The following is a 17778-nucleotide window of genomic DNA, read 5'->3' as shown; positions in this document are numbered from 1 at the left end:
CTAATTAAAAAGTTAGAAATATCTCATGTTAACAACCTACCATGACAACTAAAACAACTAGAGAACTAAGAGCAAACAAATCCCAAAGCTCTAGCAGAAGACAAGAAATAACCAAAATCAGAGATGAACTGAAGGAGACTGAGACACAAAAACCCATTCCAAAGATCAATAAATTCTAAAGCTGGTTTCTTGAAAAAATTAATAAAATAGGTAGACCACTAGTTAGACTAAAAAAAATGGAAAGGCAGAAAATGCAAATAGACACAATCAGAAACAACAAGGGGGATATGACCACTGACCCCACAGAAATACAAACAACCATCAGAGAATACTATGAACACCTCTCTGCCCATAAACCAGAAAATTGAGAAGAAATGAATAAATTTCTGGACACATACACCATCCAAAGGCTGAACCAGGAAAAAATTGAATCCCTGAACAAACCAATAATGAGCTCTGAAATTGAGTCAGTAATAAATAGCCTACCAACTAACAAAAGCCCAGGATCAGCTGGATTCACAGCTGAATTCTACCAGATGTACAAAGAAGAAGTGGGACTATTCCTGCTAAAACTATTCCAAAATATCAAGGAAGAGGGACTCCTTCCTAACTCATTCTATGAGACCAGCATCGTCCTGATTCAAAAACCTGGCAGAGACACAACAAAAAAGAGAAAACTTCAAGCCAATATTCTTGATTAACACTGACGCAAAAATCCTCAACAAAATACTGGCAAACCAAATCTAGCAGCACATCAAAAAGCTTATCCATCACAGTGAAGTAGGCTTTATCTCTGGGATGCAAGGTTGGTTCAACACATGCAAATAGGTAAATGTGATTCATCACATAAACAGAACTAAGAACAAAAACCATGTGATTATCTCAATAGATGCAGAAGAGGCTTTTGATAAAATTCAACACCTCTTCATGTTAAAAACTCTCAATAAACTAGGTACTAAAGGAACATATTTCAAAGTAATAAGAGCCATCTATGACAGACCCATGGCCAACATCATACGTACGGGCAAAAGCAGGAAGCACTCCCCATGAAAACCAGCACAAGACAAGGATGCCCTCTCCCACCACTCCTATTCAACATAGCATTAGAAGTCCTGGCCATGGCAATCAGGCAAGAGAGAAAATAAAGGGCATCTATATAGGAAGAAAAAAAAGTCAAACTACCTCTGTTTATAGACGGCATGATCCTGTATCTAGAAAAAACCACAGTCTTGGCCCAAAAGCTCCTGTAGCTAATTAACAACTTCAGCAATGTCTCAGGATATAAAATCAACATACAAAAGTCACTAGCATTCTTAGACACCAACAACAGTCAAACCAAGAGCCAAATCAGAAATACAATCCCATTTATAATTGCCACCAAAAGAAAATACCTAGGAATAAAGCTAACCAGGGAAGTGAAAGATCTCCACAAGAAGAACTACAAAACACAGCTCAAAGAAATCAGAGATGACACAAACAAATGGAAAAACGTTCTGTGCTCATGGACAGGAAGAATCAATATTGTTAAAATGGCCATACTGCCTAAAGTAATATATAGATTCAATGCAATTCCTATTAAACTACCATTGACATTCTTCACAGAACTAGAAAAAACTATTTTAAAATTCATATGGAACCAAAAAGAAGCCCGAATAGCCAAGGCAATCCTAAGCAAAAAGAACAAAGCTGGAGGCATCACGTTACCCGACTTCAAACTATACTTACAGGGCGACAGTAACCAAAACAGCATGGTACTGGTATAAAAAGAGACACATAGACCAATGGAACAGAATAAAGAACCCAGAAATAAGACCGCATACCTAAAACTATCTGATCTTCAATAAACCTGATAAAAACAAGCAATGGGGAAAGGATTCCCTATTTAATAAATGATGCTGGGATAACTGGCTAGTCATATGCAGAAGATTGAAACTGGACCCCTTCCTTATGCAATATACAAACATTAACTCAAGATGGAATAAAGACTTAAATATAAAATCCAAAACTATAAAAACCCTGGAAGATAACCTAGGTAATACCATTCTACACACAGGAACGAGCAAAGATTTCATGACAAAGACACCAAAAGCAATCTCAACCAAAGCAAAAACTGACAAATGGGATCTAATTAAAGAGCTTCTGCACCGCAAACGAAATTATCAACAGAGTGAACAGACAACCTATAGAATGGGAGAAAGTTTTTGCAAACTATGCATCTGACAAGGGTCTAATATCCAGCATCTATAAAGAATTTAAACAAATGTACAAGAGAAAAATAAACTACCCCACTAAAAAGTGGGCAAAGGACATGAAGAGATACTTTTCAAAAGAAGACATACAGATGGCCAACAAGCACATGAAAAAAAGTTCAGTATCACTGATATCATTAGTGAAATGCAAATCAAAACCATAAGATACCATCTCACACCAGTCAGAATGGCAATTATTAAAAAGTCAAAAAATAACAGATGCTGGCAAGGCTGCAGAGAAAAAGGTACACTTATACACTGTTGGTGGGAGCATCAAGTAGTTCAACCATTGTGGAAGACAGTGTGGCTATTCCTCAAAGACCTAAAACAGAGATACCATTTGACCCAGCAATCCCATTAATGGGTATATACCCAAAGGAATAGAAATATTTTTATTATAAAGACACATGCACATATATGTTCACTGCAGCACTATTTACAATAGCAAAGACATGGAATCAACCTCAATGCCCATCAATGATAGACTGGATAAAGAAAATGTGGTACATATACACCATGGAATACCATTAAGTCATAAAAAAGAATGAGATTATGTCCTTAGCAGGAACATGGGTAGAGCTAGAGGCTATTATCCCTTGCAGGATAAGAATTAATGCAGGAACAGAAAACTAAGTACTACATGTTCTTCCCTGTAAGTGGGAGCTAAAAGATGAGAACACATGGACACACATAGGGGAACAATACACACTGGGGCCTGCCAGAAGGTGGAGGGTGGGAGGAAGGGGGAGAGGATGAGGAAAAATAAATAATTGGTACTAGGCTTAATACCTGGATAACGAAATAATCTGTACAACAAACTCCCATGACATAAGTTTACTTATATAAGAAACCTGCACATGTACTCCTGAACTTAAAAGTTAAATAATAAATAAATAAATAAATAAATAAATAATTTTTAAAAATTAACAAAGAAAATCCTTCAAATCTCCCCAGGGCGAATGAGACTTGATCTGGGGGGCTCTTTAAGGCCAGCAGTGCATAAAATCCGAGGTTACAGAAGGGAGAAGCCACTGGCGCCATCCAGCACTCACAGAAACAGAATTTCTGGAAAAGCCAGATAACTAAGCAGCAGCTAATGCCCCCGAAGAGGATAAAGACCAATTATGAATAGAAAAGCTAACATACCAGGAGGCTCAAGCAGCCATCCCCAAATTCCTCACAGGCCGCCATGTGTCTTCGGGTGGCAGGCTCAGCACTGAGGTTTCCCATGATGGCAATGCACTGGCACAGAGCTGAGGAGCTGCTTACCTTGGGATCTGTCTTCTAAATGAGAATCGAAAGAAGGCAGAGCCTCAGAGAGCAGGCAAAGGATGCCGCATGATCTCTTGGTGAGTTCCCCACTCACCGAAAGGCCCACGAACCAACCAGATAGCTTCATGTCACACAGGGGCATCCCTGGGGTCACACTGGCAACAGGATGGAGGCACATAGAGGGGTAGACCCAAAAGGGTCTTCGCCTAGGGCTTAATCCCAGCTCCTCCATCAACCAGCTGGGAGGACCTGGGCAAATCCCTTCCCTTCTTAGAGGCTCATTTCCACAGCTGTGGCATGCTGGGGTGTGGTTATGCTCTCTAAGGGCCCCTGAAACTTCTAAGGTTCAATAGGGACAGGCTTCAGTTGCAACACTCTCCAAGGAGAAGCCCTGCCCCCGACACTATTCACTGCCTTATCAGCTCAAATTGCTATACTAGTCTTCCTGACAGGATGACTTCCATTTGGGAACAGCGTTGCACATCGAACTTATTGTCAGCAGGGGACTGATGGAGACTGATGAACTCTATCCACCTTCACTTAAGATGCCACCCATATCCAGCTTTTCCTCCCCTGTAACCAGCGCCATCCATATGCCACCTCCACCTGTCCCTACTGTAGCTGTTTCAATAACTGACAATTGTGTAAATTCCAGCTGTGAATAAATGATTACTCAACCGAGAGACAATAGTTGTTCTGGATTGTAAACTGTGTTTAAACAGCCCCATTCACGCTGCTGAGAGTGTCTGTCACAGAGGGTGAAAATGAGGGTTTGCTCACCAGAACGCCTGTGACTGCAGGGAGAACACCTGGAAGGTTGGCCTGGAACCAGACTTGGAATCTGTCGAGAAACCATCAGCCAGGATTTATTTTTACATTGCACAAACTGTAACATAAATACAGTGTCTCAGATAATTAACGTTGCAAACTCTAGGTCCATATGATTTAGACTGTGCATGGAGAATTCAGAAACAAAAACAGAAAAAAACATGTCACTATGTATGTAATGTGGCTTTAATTTTTCTGAGTCTGGAGAACTGCCTTTGATGTTAAACAACAGATCTCAGATGGTGGCTCCCTTAAGCAGGGGTTGCTGGAATCTCTAGGCTTCTAACAAGCTGACTTACCCCCAACCCCTGCTCTGAGTCTACAGCATGTGTGTGCTGTGCGGAAGGCAAATACCGTGCAAGCATGTTTACCCATCGGAGCCACTGGGAGGGCCTGGATGCATGTGCATCTCCACACGCTACAGCCACTGTTCCATACCCCGGCCCGTGCCAGCTGGCTGGCCTGCCTGTGAGCACAAGCAGCCCTCTCATCCCATTACCATCTTTAAGCAAGGTGTCCTAAAATTTGTAAGGAAATTTAAAACACAAGATGCATTTTAAAAAAAAGCTCTTGAAAAATTATGAAAACTAAGACCCTTACTATCATCCCCAGCAGCCAGGCAAAACAAGACAAAACAACACAAAGCCATGGGGCAGAAGGAGGTCGTTACTCATGATGTCACTGGCAACCCCAGAGGCGGCTGCATTTGACTGTTCATTCTTGCTTGCTGGCTCACTGGCTCACTCAGGTTCATTCAACGCGAATTTGCTGGGCAACTCCTACGTACCAGGCACTGATTAGAAGGAAGGAAGGTTCCCGACACTTTGGAGGCTTGCCTACTGTGAGAGGCACTGCTTTAAGTATGCTGCTGCTTCCAAACCCATGGAGGCCCAGGTCAGCCTCTAGGCAGAGTGACTAGAATGGGAGTGGGTGGCCGCAGCCCCCTGGGAGGCATCAGCCCTCCTTCTCAGTGAATCTTGCAATACTCACTTGGAGACTTGGCCTAGCCTCTCTGAATACGGCACATTTTTAAAGATCAGACAGTTCAACAAAGACTGAAGAAGAAATGTCAATTTCTATAAATAAAAAAAATTACCTTTCTTCCAGAGCCAAGTCTGTGAACAGTCCCATAGCAGTGTTGGCCTCCTTATCCGAGAAATCAAGAAATGACACCAGGGCTTCCAATAATCTGCAAAAAACCATAATAACCTCAGAGGTAGCTGTCCTCCAACTAACAACATCCCAACAGGGTAACCTTGCAAGGAAACCAAAAAGCAGTCAGCATCTGGGTGAAATAAGCAGAAAGGGTGCCTTGCCATGCCCTCCTAGGAAGCCTAGCTCCTTGCCCACCCGGAAACAGACACTCTTAAGTGGTTGGCTCCACCACTTAATGTGAATCCCCAGAATGCTGAATACTTTTAACCAAAGTTTATTGATTATCGGACGCCAGCTCAGAAGGAGTTTCTGGGACTCTGCCATGTGACTCTGGCTCAGTCAAGTTCATTAACTTAGATGACATCTAAATGGCATGCTTACTAATCTGCTGATGACTAAAGTGGGAGGGCCCCCTAATAAGGTGGGTGATGGAATAAAGATTTAACAAGATTGTGACAGGCTGCTGAATATATTAGATTAAATTTAATAGGGTTAAGCTCAAAGTCTTCCACTTAGAGCTGGAAATTCTGCATAAGTAACAGAATTGTGAGACCTGGTTTGTAACTGGTTCATATGAGAAATATTTAAGGATTTTTAGCCACTTACAAACACAAAATGAGCAAACAGTCTAACACAGATGCCAAAAACACCTGATACAATCTCAGGCTACCCAAATGGACTTACTGGCACCACGACAATGGAAGTAAGAGAAATTTGTTCATCCAGCAAACTTGCATTAAGCATCTACAAGGTGCTAAGTATACTGTGCTCAGTACTGAGCTCCTGGTCTCCTACAGTGATACATATGTAAATAAATAAGATAAACTGTCTTAGGTGATATGTTAGAAACAGACACATGTTGAGGGGACCAGAGTCTCGCTGGTGGGAGGTGTGGGGATGGAAGTGAAGAAGCCTTCAATAGATGACACTTCAGTGTCTCTTGAAGTATAGTGTTAGCTATTCATTCGTTTATCCATTTGACCAATCACAATGAACAAGCACTGACTGTGTGCCAGGCAATGTGGTCGGTTCTGGGGTCCTAACGATGAAACAAGAAAATGTCCTGGTTCCAGGCAGCTTGCAGGCCAGTGTCGGGCCCACGGGGACGGGTACAGAGGCATGTCAGGCAAAGCCACCTGCAGTCACAGACTACGTGGGCGTAGAATTGCAGGAGCACATTTGGGGACTGCTGGCATGCAGTTAATACTTAGGATGTGAGGGGAAAACAGGGAACGGTAGAGAGCTGGACAGAGCCCAGATCCTGGGGGCCTTCTAGGGGCTGCTGGAAAGTCTGTACTTTGCCCTGTAGGCCCCTGTTCTCCAATGTGTGGTTGGTGGTGGGGGTCTCCGGGACAGATTCCTCAGTCAGTCTGAGTGGGAGGAGGCTCCAGAAGGCTGCTTTTTCATGAAGTTCTCATGTGATTCCTAGCCATTATATTTCTCAGTAATTGGAGAACCAGCCTTACAAGGAAGTTATTTCAGTGAGTTAAGTAGGAAAATAGCAGAACAGATGTGCATTTTAGAAAAATCCCTTCAGTGTACGGTGGAAGCTGGATTGGAGCAGGTAGTACAGGAGGCAGGAATTCAACCAGGGGAGAACTGTGATTGTCCAGACAATAAAGGCTAAGGGACCAGGCTGAGGTAGCAGCAGAGTAAGAAGCACTGTAAAAACACAAAGAGACGCTCACGAAGACCTGGAAGAAATGACTGGAGAGAGTAGAGGAGAACTAGAAGAAAATGAATTCAGGAGATGCTAAGGAGAAAGAGCTGGCAGCATACTATCTTATGGATGTGGTGAGGGAGAGCCAAGTCACTTCCAGGACATTGGCTTAGGCGACTGGATAGGCGGAGATACCCTCTATGAAGACAGGAAATTCAAGTAGATGAACTGGTGTGAGACCACGTTTTGATTTATTAAGTCAATGATACTTGTGGATGTTGTGATAGAGATGTCCAGTAGCAGAAGGGTATTTTCATCTCACACTCAGCAGAGTGAGACTTACACTCTTTGCTTCTTGATGAAAGCCATGGATGGGAAGAGGGACAAGGGTAGGATCCCAGGGTCCCTGACTTGGAAGGGTGATAGCATAGGGGGGCTTGCAAAGGAAACCACAAAGGAATAGCCAGGAGGTAGGAGGGGGGCCAGGAAGGATGGTGTCCTGACAATCACTGTGATAGAGTTTCAAGAAGAGTAGTGATCAATAGGACCAAATGCCACAGGACAGAGAAGGGTGAAGACTTTGACCTTGACATCTTTAAGAAAGACAGATGACAGGCTATCAGACTGGGCTTTTGGGAATATGAACTCCAGTCACCCATATCTATGGTGCTGGATCTATTTAGCCACTTATTCTAGGAGTGGTCTGGAGGCCAAATCATCAAAGGAATGATGGAGGTAACAAGGATGCTTAACCTGAAATATATCAGTATTTTCAGATACCTAAAGTACTGGAAAGCTGGAAGGAGTCTGGGCCTGGGCCTCAATGTATGGAGGCAGAATCAACCCCAGAATAGTATGGGGCAGGCAACTTACGCACAGTGTAAGGAGATAATTTATATCAATCAGAACTGTCCTGAAATGGACAGTTGGCTACCTTGGGAGGTGAGACCCACAGCCTCTCACTAACTGGGGACAGACTTCTTCCACCCAGTCTATTAGCTGCGTTAGTGCCCATCCCAAATCAAATGGAGATAAAAATAATGAAAACTGCTGGCATCTCCCCTGGAGGGCATGATGCACAGGCTGTGTGGGGGTATGCAGAGGACATCTATGCTGAGTGGGGCTTGACTGGATGGTTTCTGAGAGCCCAGGTGACACCGAGCTTCTGCAAATCCCTAACATCTTCAGAAATGGATTCCAGTGTTCCTGCTGTCAAAAACAATTTATTTATTTTACAGTCAGTTCAGATTCTTCCTTCACCAATTTAAACCTATTTTCTTCGGTCTTGAAAATAAATGCTAATGAACCTGAATAGCACAGATGAGACAATAGCCTAAGACCATCTTGGCTTTGTCCTGAGAGACATAAACAGCTAGCCCCCCTCTCTATGTGACAATGCACACATCCTAACTGGACTCAGCACCTATAGAGGACGGTGTATCCCTTTCTATTTCCTCACATACCCTCTTTTATGGTGGCAGATTTTCTGCTCTGCTGATAAGCAACTGTCTCTGTGAGTGAACCACAGGTCAGAAAACGCTTTCATGTAATCAATAAATGCATGGTTACTTCAGTTTAGGACCCTGAACAATATTCCCTAAGAGAAAATGAATATAAAAATATTGAGCCCCTATCATACCATGTGTCAGGCTTGCTTGATGTTAGTTGTTGTTTTTTTTTTTTTCTATAGCAGATGCTGTTTGCTGGCTAACCCCACAGATATTCTCCATTCCCTTCTATTCTTCCTAACTCTACTACAGAAGAAGCTGGGATCATTTTTTTTTCCACTAGGGGTAGCATGTGACAAAATTCTGTCCAAAGAGAAACAGGCAGTAGCTTTTCTTGATAAAAGTGACAGATCCAGCTGGTGCTGACCCGTCTTAAAGAAGGATGTGAAGCTTGGAGTTGCAGCAAGAGGGAAGGTATGACCATGTGAGGAAGGTCAAGAGAAGGGCACAGACTTTGACCTCGACATCTTTAAGCCCCTGCACCAACAGCTGCTATCTTTAGTCTCATTTTATTAGGTGAAAAAACAAGCCAGGCTTTATTTTGCTTAAGCTCCTTTCGCTCAAGTATTCTGCATAATGCAGCAGAAAAAATTCAACTGCATCACCCCCTGTAAGTGTCATCGTAAGTGAGTGATGCAGATGAGATGCCAGGGTCCATCAGTGCCTGGGTCACACAAGCAGAGACATGCAGGGAATTGAAGCTCAGTACTGCTTAAGACTAAAACCCAGCACTTCTGACAAAATGACACTGGTCCTTGGCCAGCACACATTCATGCCTTCAACCTCTTCTCTGAGGATAAGCATTGTGGGAGGAATGTGATAAGTGTGCTGCCGTGACGGTCATGGGGCTATGCGCAGCCCTGTCTTGCTTCAAACTGCCTCATTTCATCACTGAGAACCCATTCTGTCTGGTTCAACTGGAGATGCACGTTAAGGAGGCTAGTGGGCATAAAAGTAAAAAGCTGAGGTTTCTCTGACTGTCTAAAGAGAGTAGGCAGGACCACACAAGGTGATCGTGAACGCCACTCTGCGAGACACTGGAAAAATGCACATTGAAACTCAAGCAATTCAAAGATAGCTTGAGGGGAAAAGCCCATGATAGCTATAGCTACATTTACTCAAAGAGACAAAAACAATATTAAAAAAATGCGATGAAGGTATTGAGGAAATGACTGCAGTCATTTGAAATGCGAAATGTGCTTTTGGGGAATTTAAGTCCACTAACAATCTGCATCTGCCGCGCAGCCTCAGCTTCAGTGGCTTGCCAAAGCCTTTCCCGGGAGCCACTGCGGCTGCGACTGGGCCTGGAAGGGGAGCCGTAGGCAAGGCATAATAACCACCCTGTCACGGCACACATGGACCTCCACACCAAATTGGACCGTGTGGGAGGGCTCGGCAGGGTCCTAAAAAGATCTGGAAGGAACAGGAGCCAGCTGCAGCAGGTCTGGCTCCTTTTCCTACTGAGAACACAGAGTGGAGCTGGGTCCTCAGAACAGTACCTGGGGGCTAGGCTAGTTGGATGAGATTCCCGTGGTTCCTTGCTATAGTTCTTCCTGCCCCATGAGTGACATGAGGTAATAAAGCTTACCTTGCCTACCTCGCAGCATGAGGGGAGATAAAACAAAATAGCAGTGAACAAAAAAACTCAGAAGGGTAATCTCCTGTTTTTAGATTGTGTGAGAAACATTTATAAAGCAAGTTACAATAATCGCCACTGTTTCTGTTAGATTGAACCACATGAAATGGCGGGCATGCAACCTTTTAGATCTAATAAGTGACAATTTCATATGTTCAAACTAATCATGTAAAGATAAACTGAAAACTTAATAAAAGTAAATAAATGAATAAGTAAAACAAGTAAGCAAAATAACAAATAAATAAATAATTTAAAAATGAAGTAATAAATTATAAAGAACTGGGCGGAATCACTGTGGTTCAGTAATCTTTCTAGAAAGTCTACTTAGGGGACACACATTCTATGCTCATAGTCTTACACTTTGGAAAGACCTCCATTTAACAGTATTCGAAATGTTTTATTTATTCATAGTGCATCTTGTTCTAGAAAGGGTTTAAGGACACATAGAATAAGATAGGATTACCTCAAATAAGAATGAAAGAAGAAAAGGAAGGGTAGGAACAAGGTAGAGATAGGACCGAGACCAAAGGCACAGAAGCAAGTAACCTATTTTAAGGTGGGGCTCCTGATCTGGCTATGGAAGGGCTGCCATTTGCACCATTTATGGGATGGGGACAAGCCAGTTGCTCAGGAGAAGTGAAACTGTCCATGGTACCAAGTTCAGACAGGAGTCTGTCTCAGAGGTCCTCATGACAGAGCACTCTTGTCAAAGGCTCTTTCTGTTATTGATCCTTCAAGTCACACATCAGAGATATAAGGGGGAGACAGGCACGCCTGAACTTGTCAAGTGATGACACGAGATGTCCCAGGAAGATCCTGCCAGCAGAGGCTTACCTGGTCAGGTCAAGGTGGCTGATGATCAGGCTCCGTCCGCTCTCAGTCTGGGCGAGCTGTAGCAGCAGGGCAAGGCTCTGCTGCCTGATGGCCAGGACCTTGGAGGACAAGAGGGTGGCCAACAGCCTGGCCCTGTCAGGGTGCATCACTAGCACACGCTGATTTTCCTCTGCAAAACACAGGCGTTGTGTGTCTTGTGCGTGCCATCACGGCAATTAAACTAGCTCTGTCACCCTCTCTCCTAATGGGAAACTCAACTGGTGCCCACTCATTTGAAGGCAGGATAATGAAGTGTAAGAGTGTGGATTCTAGAACCAGACTGCTGGGTCTGAATGCCCAGGGGAGTGACCTTACCAGTGCTCCTTGGTCTCCTCATCAGTAAAATGAGGATTATGTTCCTACCTACAGGGACGTCATGAGGATTAAATGAATCAGTACGTGCCTGTGCCAGACAGGGACTGGCACCCAGAAATCAACTATGTCATTATTATTGTCAAGCCTCCTTGGTGTGTGGTATCTGGAAACACTAGCAAAGGGAAATAAATCAGTTTAATTGTGGAATGTCTTTAGACCATCAATATTCACACAATGGCTAGAGTGGTCATTTGAGGAAATGTTATCCAGGAAACTAAAATATCACATAAGAGCATTAAAGAATAAAGTGTGCCCTCCTTCCTAGAACATAAGCTCTTCCACGGTGGTGGCAGTAGATTTATCCCCTTTCATCTGCTTCATTTTCTGACCAGGTACATGAATTTGTTTGAAACTGCAGGGTACAGACTGCAGTATGAGGCAAAGCTGTGAAACAGAGCAAACTGGCTCTCAAAGGGGTGGGTCCCATCACATGGACCTCGTTACCCTAGGCTCTCTCCCCTCCTGTGCTAATTGCCCATTTACACACAGCACACAGCATCCAGGAGAAGACACACACCAGGTTTCTGCTTGCCCTGAAAGAGCCGGAGTAACAGGACTGCAGGATCCTATGTGTAGCCCACATATCAAACCATGTTTTCGTTGCAAACATTACATCTCAGTCCCACACTTCACCTATAATTACTCTTGTCCATGTAAGATAGGATCTACCGATTTCTGAAATGAAAAGGTCCTTGTTGATTATATATTTTTTTCTTATACTAGAAAAGTAGCTTGATATAAATAATTCAAACAACACAGAGTTAGTTGATACCCCTCCAGGTAAGCCCATTCCCCAAAGGAGGTATTATTCACCTCTCATATAAATAATGTGTAAAATATACATCCTACCCTGTAATTGGCTTCTATTCCCCACTCCACAATAGATCACTGACATATTTTCACTTCCTTACTTTTAAGCATTCCCTTGCCCTTTTGAAAAACTGCTTTGCATTTATTGAGTTAGATATATCAAGATTTTATTGACCTGAGACACAGCATTTACATCACAGGTATCTGAAAATATTTTTCAGATGATAAAAAAATGTAACTGTAAGGTTCACAGAAACAATAAATAGGTTCACAGAAATAGAGTAAATAGATGGTTATGTCAGGTTCACACTGAGTAGACATACCATCGCCAAGTCCTGCCTTCCTCACCCTCCTGCAGGGGAGTTTGCAAAAACACTGCCCTAAGCTGGTGCAGGGTCTTACACAGAGTAGCAAGGCACCTTGATGATGATAGTAGTCTGGGCATAATTCCCCTTAATGCTTGTCAGGAAATAGGCCCCCCAATTGTCTAGATTTTCAAGAGTTTAATTTCTTAAGTTCTTGATTCCTCTACTCTACTAAAAAAGAGAAAAAAAAGGCATTATCTCCTACTTAACATCTCAGAGTATACAAACTGCATTCACAAGCTCTATCGCTGGCTCCCCACAGTCGCCCTGTGAAAAGGAGACATAGCTATTATTATCCCCATTTTCAGTGTTTCTGTCCAGCGTCAAACTTTTTCCTATGAAACACACTTCTTAAAAATGACAGAAGTAACTAAAATTTGTATTTACATTGAAGTTACAAAAGAGATTAAGAAAGATTATACAAAAACGTAATGAACCCTGGAAGATGCAAATATGCAAAAAGCCTAAGTGTTAGCCCAGTAAATAAAATGCCCGTGGCATTCTACTATCTCAATACTAGACGCTAATTAGTGTCTGAAGATACCGGCGGGGATGACTATAAATCTCAGGATGCTGGAAAGGTACTGTGGTTAGCAAAAAGGAAAAATATTTTAGGCTGACAAGAAAAGAAAAACTCCATCTACCTCATTGCCAGTGCACGAACAGAAGTCATGAGTCTGCAAAGAGCAGGAGGAGAGGAGAGAGGAGACCACTCATTATGCTGACAACCTCCTCCCTTCATTGACCTCACCCCTCATCTGTCTACCTTGCTTTTGATCCATAAGCTTTCCTGGAGGGAGCGAGTGTGTGGGGAAGTCTAGACATCAACTCTCCAGGGCCTGGCCTTTGGGGAAGACAGTCAGCCCAACAGCGGACTCCCTTGCACGCAGCGCATTAATGGTGATCAGTGGTGATTACCCAGGCTTACCGTTCCCGCAGCACACTGCTTGCCAGAGCTTGAGAACAGACACACAGACCGTCTCTTCAATTGCATCTTTTCCTGCTGTGGAAAAACACCTAGAATGGACAAAGGAGGGCTATCTTAAAAGTCTGAAAATCAGCCTTGATTTTCTCTTCCATTTGGTTTTATTTCATCCTGAGATTCGCCAAATGCAGGTTTCAGAAAGTATAGTTTTATAATCCAGAGCCATGGGTCACCAGGATCAATCATGGAACCATGAGTCCCAGGCCAAGGACGCGGACTGAGGAAGCCTGGGCTGTACAGAGGCTAGGCAGTGAGCCAGTGCCATGGGTGATGGCTGCACTGGGACCAAGGAACTGTGGCTGAGAACACAAGACATGTACTGGTGACTCCAACCCACACCGGTATCCTAAGCCTCAGGAAGCACCAGAACGACTGAAATTAAAATACAGTCACTTTAGCAAACTGCCTCCTACCATACAGGTCTTTCTTCAGATGAAATTATAAATGGGATTGGGCCATTTACATTTATATCACTCTTGATATGATCAGCAAATTCCAAAAGAAGAAATAAACAAATGACAACCTTGCAAAAACTGGTGGGAAAGCAGCAAGAATGATAATTTCTCTGACTTTGAAGAGCTTAGAGGAGCCCTGGGAAGTGCTGCTGTTCCTCTCTCTTAAATTGTTTTTTTTTTTTTTTTGAGACTGAATCTGGTTGTACCACCCAGGCTGGAGTGTAGTAGCGTGATCTCGGCTCACTACAACCTCCACCCCTCAGATACAAGTGATCTTATGCCTCAGCCTCCTGAGCAGCTGGGATTACAGGTGCCCGCCACCATGCCCAGCTAATTTTTGTATTTTCAGTGGAGACGGGGTTTCACCATGTTGGCCAGGCTGGTCTCAAACTCCTGACCTCAAGTGATCCGCCCGCCTTGACCTCCCAAAGTGCTGGGATTACTGGCATGAGCCACCGTGCCCAGCCTCAATTGTTAACTGCAGTGTAACTCCAGCGACTTTAAGGCCAGCACTCAAAGATGTTCGTGTAATAGCTTTGCACTCCTGGAGAGCCCCCCACTACTGATTGAAGGGTGGTAATGTTCAGAAATGTGACTGTCTATATGCCTCGTGTCTGATTTCATAAGAAGTGGTTATCTTCCCTTGCTTTGATGCTGGGCTGTCTTTATGAACATCCCTACCTTCTTATGACCTCGTTGTCACTGATGATACTAAATCCATCGTGCATTCTGAATAAAGTTTGTTCTGTGCCTGAAACAGATACAGAGAAAACCACTTTAGACTCCCAAACTGGCTGGCTGGTGTCTAGCTGCGACACAGCCACCTGCTAATGAGAAACCTAATATGGAATGTCACGGTGCCCACATGAATGGTTTGGCAGAAACAAATCAACTTTACATTTGGAAAAATACAACTGTCAGCAACCTCTCAGTGTCAGAGGCCTCAGTGCCTCTCAGGTAGAGGGACTGTTTAGAGAAGGAGAACAGAGCTGGGGTAGCCACAAGGGCTATCTGCACAGCTCATCATTCTGTAATCTTTAGAGAGCTTCCCAGAGCTGCTTAACCTATGGGAAGTACCAGCATATCCATTTGTTCTTAAATATTTATTTCAAAGCTATTTCCAGGCTCTAGAGAGGAATTTATAATCTCCAAGAAACTGCTAAAGGGGGTATTTGTATGCCCTCCATTGTACACTAAAGAGAAGTCAGACACCCCATCTATTTGTACAAACAACATGCTGTCACTGAGTATAGAGATTATTTAAGCCTTGGTAACAATGTTTACAAGAGCTAGTAAAAGAAAACAGTATGACCCTCATTAGTAGGAGAGCTGATGTTTGCTCTGAAACCATTTTCACATCCTAAGCAGCCATCAGTGTAACTGGGTGAACCTTACAGTTTAACCTATAAAATTCTGTCTTCCATTCCTCCACAGTGGAGGGAAAGTGTGCGAGGTGGTATGGGATGCTTGAGGTGTCTGTGGGGGTATATGTGGAGCACATGCAGGATGTGCATGGGGTGTGTGAAGAAAATGTGAGGGTGGAGTGTGCGCAAGATATGTGGACTGACATGAGTACTTATGGTGTGAGTGTGCTGTGTGCGGTATGTGGTGTGTGCGTAATATAAGGATATATTCAAGTGAGTGAAAGCTGAGCGCATGTGTGGCGTATGTAAGTATATATGGAGCGTGTGCCATGTGTATGTGTTGTGTTGTGTATGTTTCTTACATGTGTGCTGAGTGTACGCACACTCTGTAAAGAGGACGGAGCAGAGGCGGGAGGACATTCTTGTGCACCCCTTTTAGCAGCTACATTATGAGTACATCCTCAATCAATATTTGCGGAAGAAAGGGAGGGATTCTTGAGGGCAGACCTCTGAACATGTCCCTTCACACTGACAGCACTCGTGAGATCACACACATCTCTGGCTTACATTCCTTTATCATTTCAGTCAGGATCTCAATCCCCCCTGCATAGAACAAGGGGATCTGGTCAGGCTTGGAAAGGGTCTCCAGGAGGTTCTTGGTGTTCACAGCTGTGTTCTTTCCTGAATCCAGCAGTTCATGGGCTTCCTTTTCTTGAAGGTCTGCTTTTTCCTGAAGATCTACTTGATTCAGGTAATCTAGAAAAACAAGAAAGGAAAAGCAAAACAAAACCCTAACAATCAACAATACCACACAAGAAGCAACCTTTTTTTTTTACTTTCTTTTGAGAATGGGAGTTTGAGAAGCATAAAGCATTAAAATAATTAAAACTCTTCTTTAGCAAGGAAAATTTTAGAAACAGTCTAAATCTACGACCAGAATCTTAAACCTTGTTGGAGATTCAAGGGAGTCTAAAAGTGTCTAAGGGAGGATGGTGTAGAAAATGAAGAAGGCAAATATTAATATTTGCAAGGGATTACAGCAAGCAGAGGAGCAGAGTGGGCCAGTTAACACAGAAGACTGAACTGTGCAGGAAAGAGGATCCGCTGCTGCCTTGTGGCCAAGAGCAGTGAAAGCACGGAAGGCATTCTAAGGCAGGAGGCAGAGGGAGGTGGAGTTCAGACAAGGGGTCTCAGCAGGAACATACCTTTCACCTGGGTTTGCAGCTTGGGGTTTATTTCTAAGATCTTCTTATAACACTCTCTAGACTAGAAAAAAGAAACAAGACCTTGAAGAGTGGTTGGGGTAAACATGATTATGAGAAAGACAATGGGTGTCATTGGGCTTGGCTGCTTCATTATTTTCTCCACGCCTCCTCCTGCTCCCAGTGCAGAAGGCAGGCACAGGAACACAGTGTGCATTTGACATTTTGTTCAGGCTTCTCCAGTTCTAGGGGGCAACAGGTATTATTTCAAAATTCGTTTTAAAGAAACAGTGTTGTTAGATGCTCAGGATGAAAAATATCCAGTCTTAAATTCTTGTGGATCATGTCTGTCTGGGATAGAAATAATCATAAAGTAAATGCAAAACTTAGATACGATATTTGCACTGAGAGAGCACAGAAGGCTGTCAGATATGTCCATAGGGAGTTAGGAAATAGATGAAACTAGAGGCAATGTTGACAGAGACTCGGGAATAGGAAAAGAGAACTGCCTAGTTAAATGTACAGGCTGTGAAGAGAACCAGTAAGGGATCCATTTATTGGCCACATAAGAGTCAGCTGGAAAACTCAAGAGTGACAGCTTCTCATTGAGGAAATTGCTAGATAGAAAGTTACTGGAAAAATGAAGATTCTAGTTCATGGGATTCCTGGGCTTAGTGCTGTATTTCTCACAGGAATATAAGAACTGCCCAGAGTATAATCTAACCAGTCACCTAGAGAAAAAGCTCAGAAAAAAAAAACACCCCAAAAGAAACAAACAAACAAACAAACAGTTCTGAGATAATCTTGAAGGTTCAAAGTTCTTCTAGAAGACTAGAGTTAAGAAACAAACTGAAGGAAAAAATAGCACATTAAAGTAGAGAATGGTGTCGCAGGAATAGAAGTCTATACATCAGAGCGACCCTGTATCCAACTTCTCTTCAACCCTAGATCTAACCTAGCAACAATTTTTGTTGGCTTCACTGTCAGTAAGTATCCAAAATCCCATCACTTCTTACCACCTCCGTCACTACCAACCTGGTC

General features: G+C 43.2%; 1 protein-coding gene across 1 annotated transcript in view; it reads right to left on the bottom strand.

The window, feature by feature from the left end:
• The window catches only part of TTC12 (tetratricopeptide repeat domain 12), a 52045-nt gene that overhangs the window by 10977 nt on the left and 23290 nt on the right, over positions 1-17778 (bottom strand). Inside the window, exons 9-16 of the mRNA XM_077964296.1 lie at positions 16741-16801; positions 16103-16291; positions 14853-14922; positions 13660-13748; positions 11143-11311; positions 5446-5538; positions 4302-4362; positions 3396-3533 (exon numbers count right to left, since the gene is read on the bottom strand). Coding sequence (XP_077820422.1) covers positions 3396-3533; positions 4302-4362; positions 5446-5538; positions 11143-11311; positions 13660-13748; positions 14853-14922; positions 16103-16291; positions 16741-16801 — 870 coding nt within the window. The remainder of the gene's footprint in view (positions 1-3395; positions 3534-4301; positions 4363-5445; positions 5539-11142; positions 11312-13659; positions 13749-14852; positions 14923-16102; positions 16292-16740; positions 16802-17778) is intronic.

Source organism: Macaca mulatta, chromosome 14 (genome assembly GCF_049350105.2).
Source record: "Macaca mulatta isolate MMU2019108-1 chromosome 14, T2T-MMU8v2.0, whole genome shotgun sequence".
NCBI lineage: Eukaryota > Metazoa > Chordata > Mammalia > Primates > Cercopithecidae > Macaca > Macaca mulatta.
This window is presented reverse-complemented; position numbering and strand designations above follow the sequence as displayed.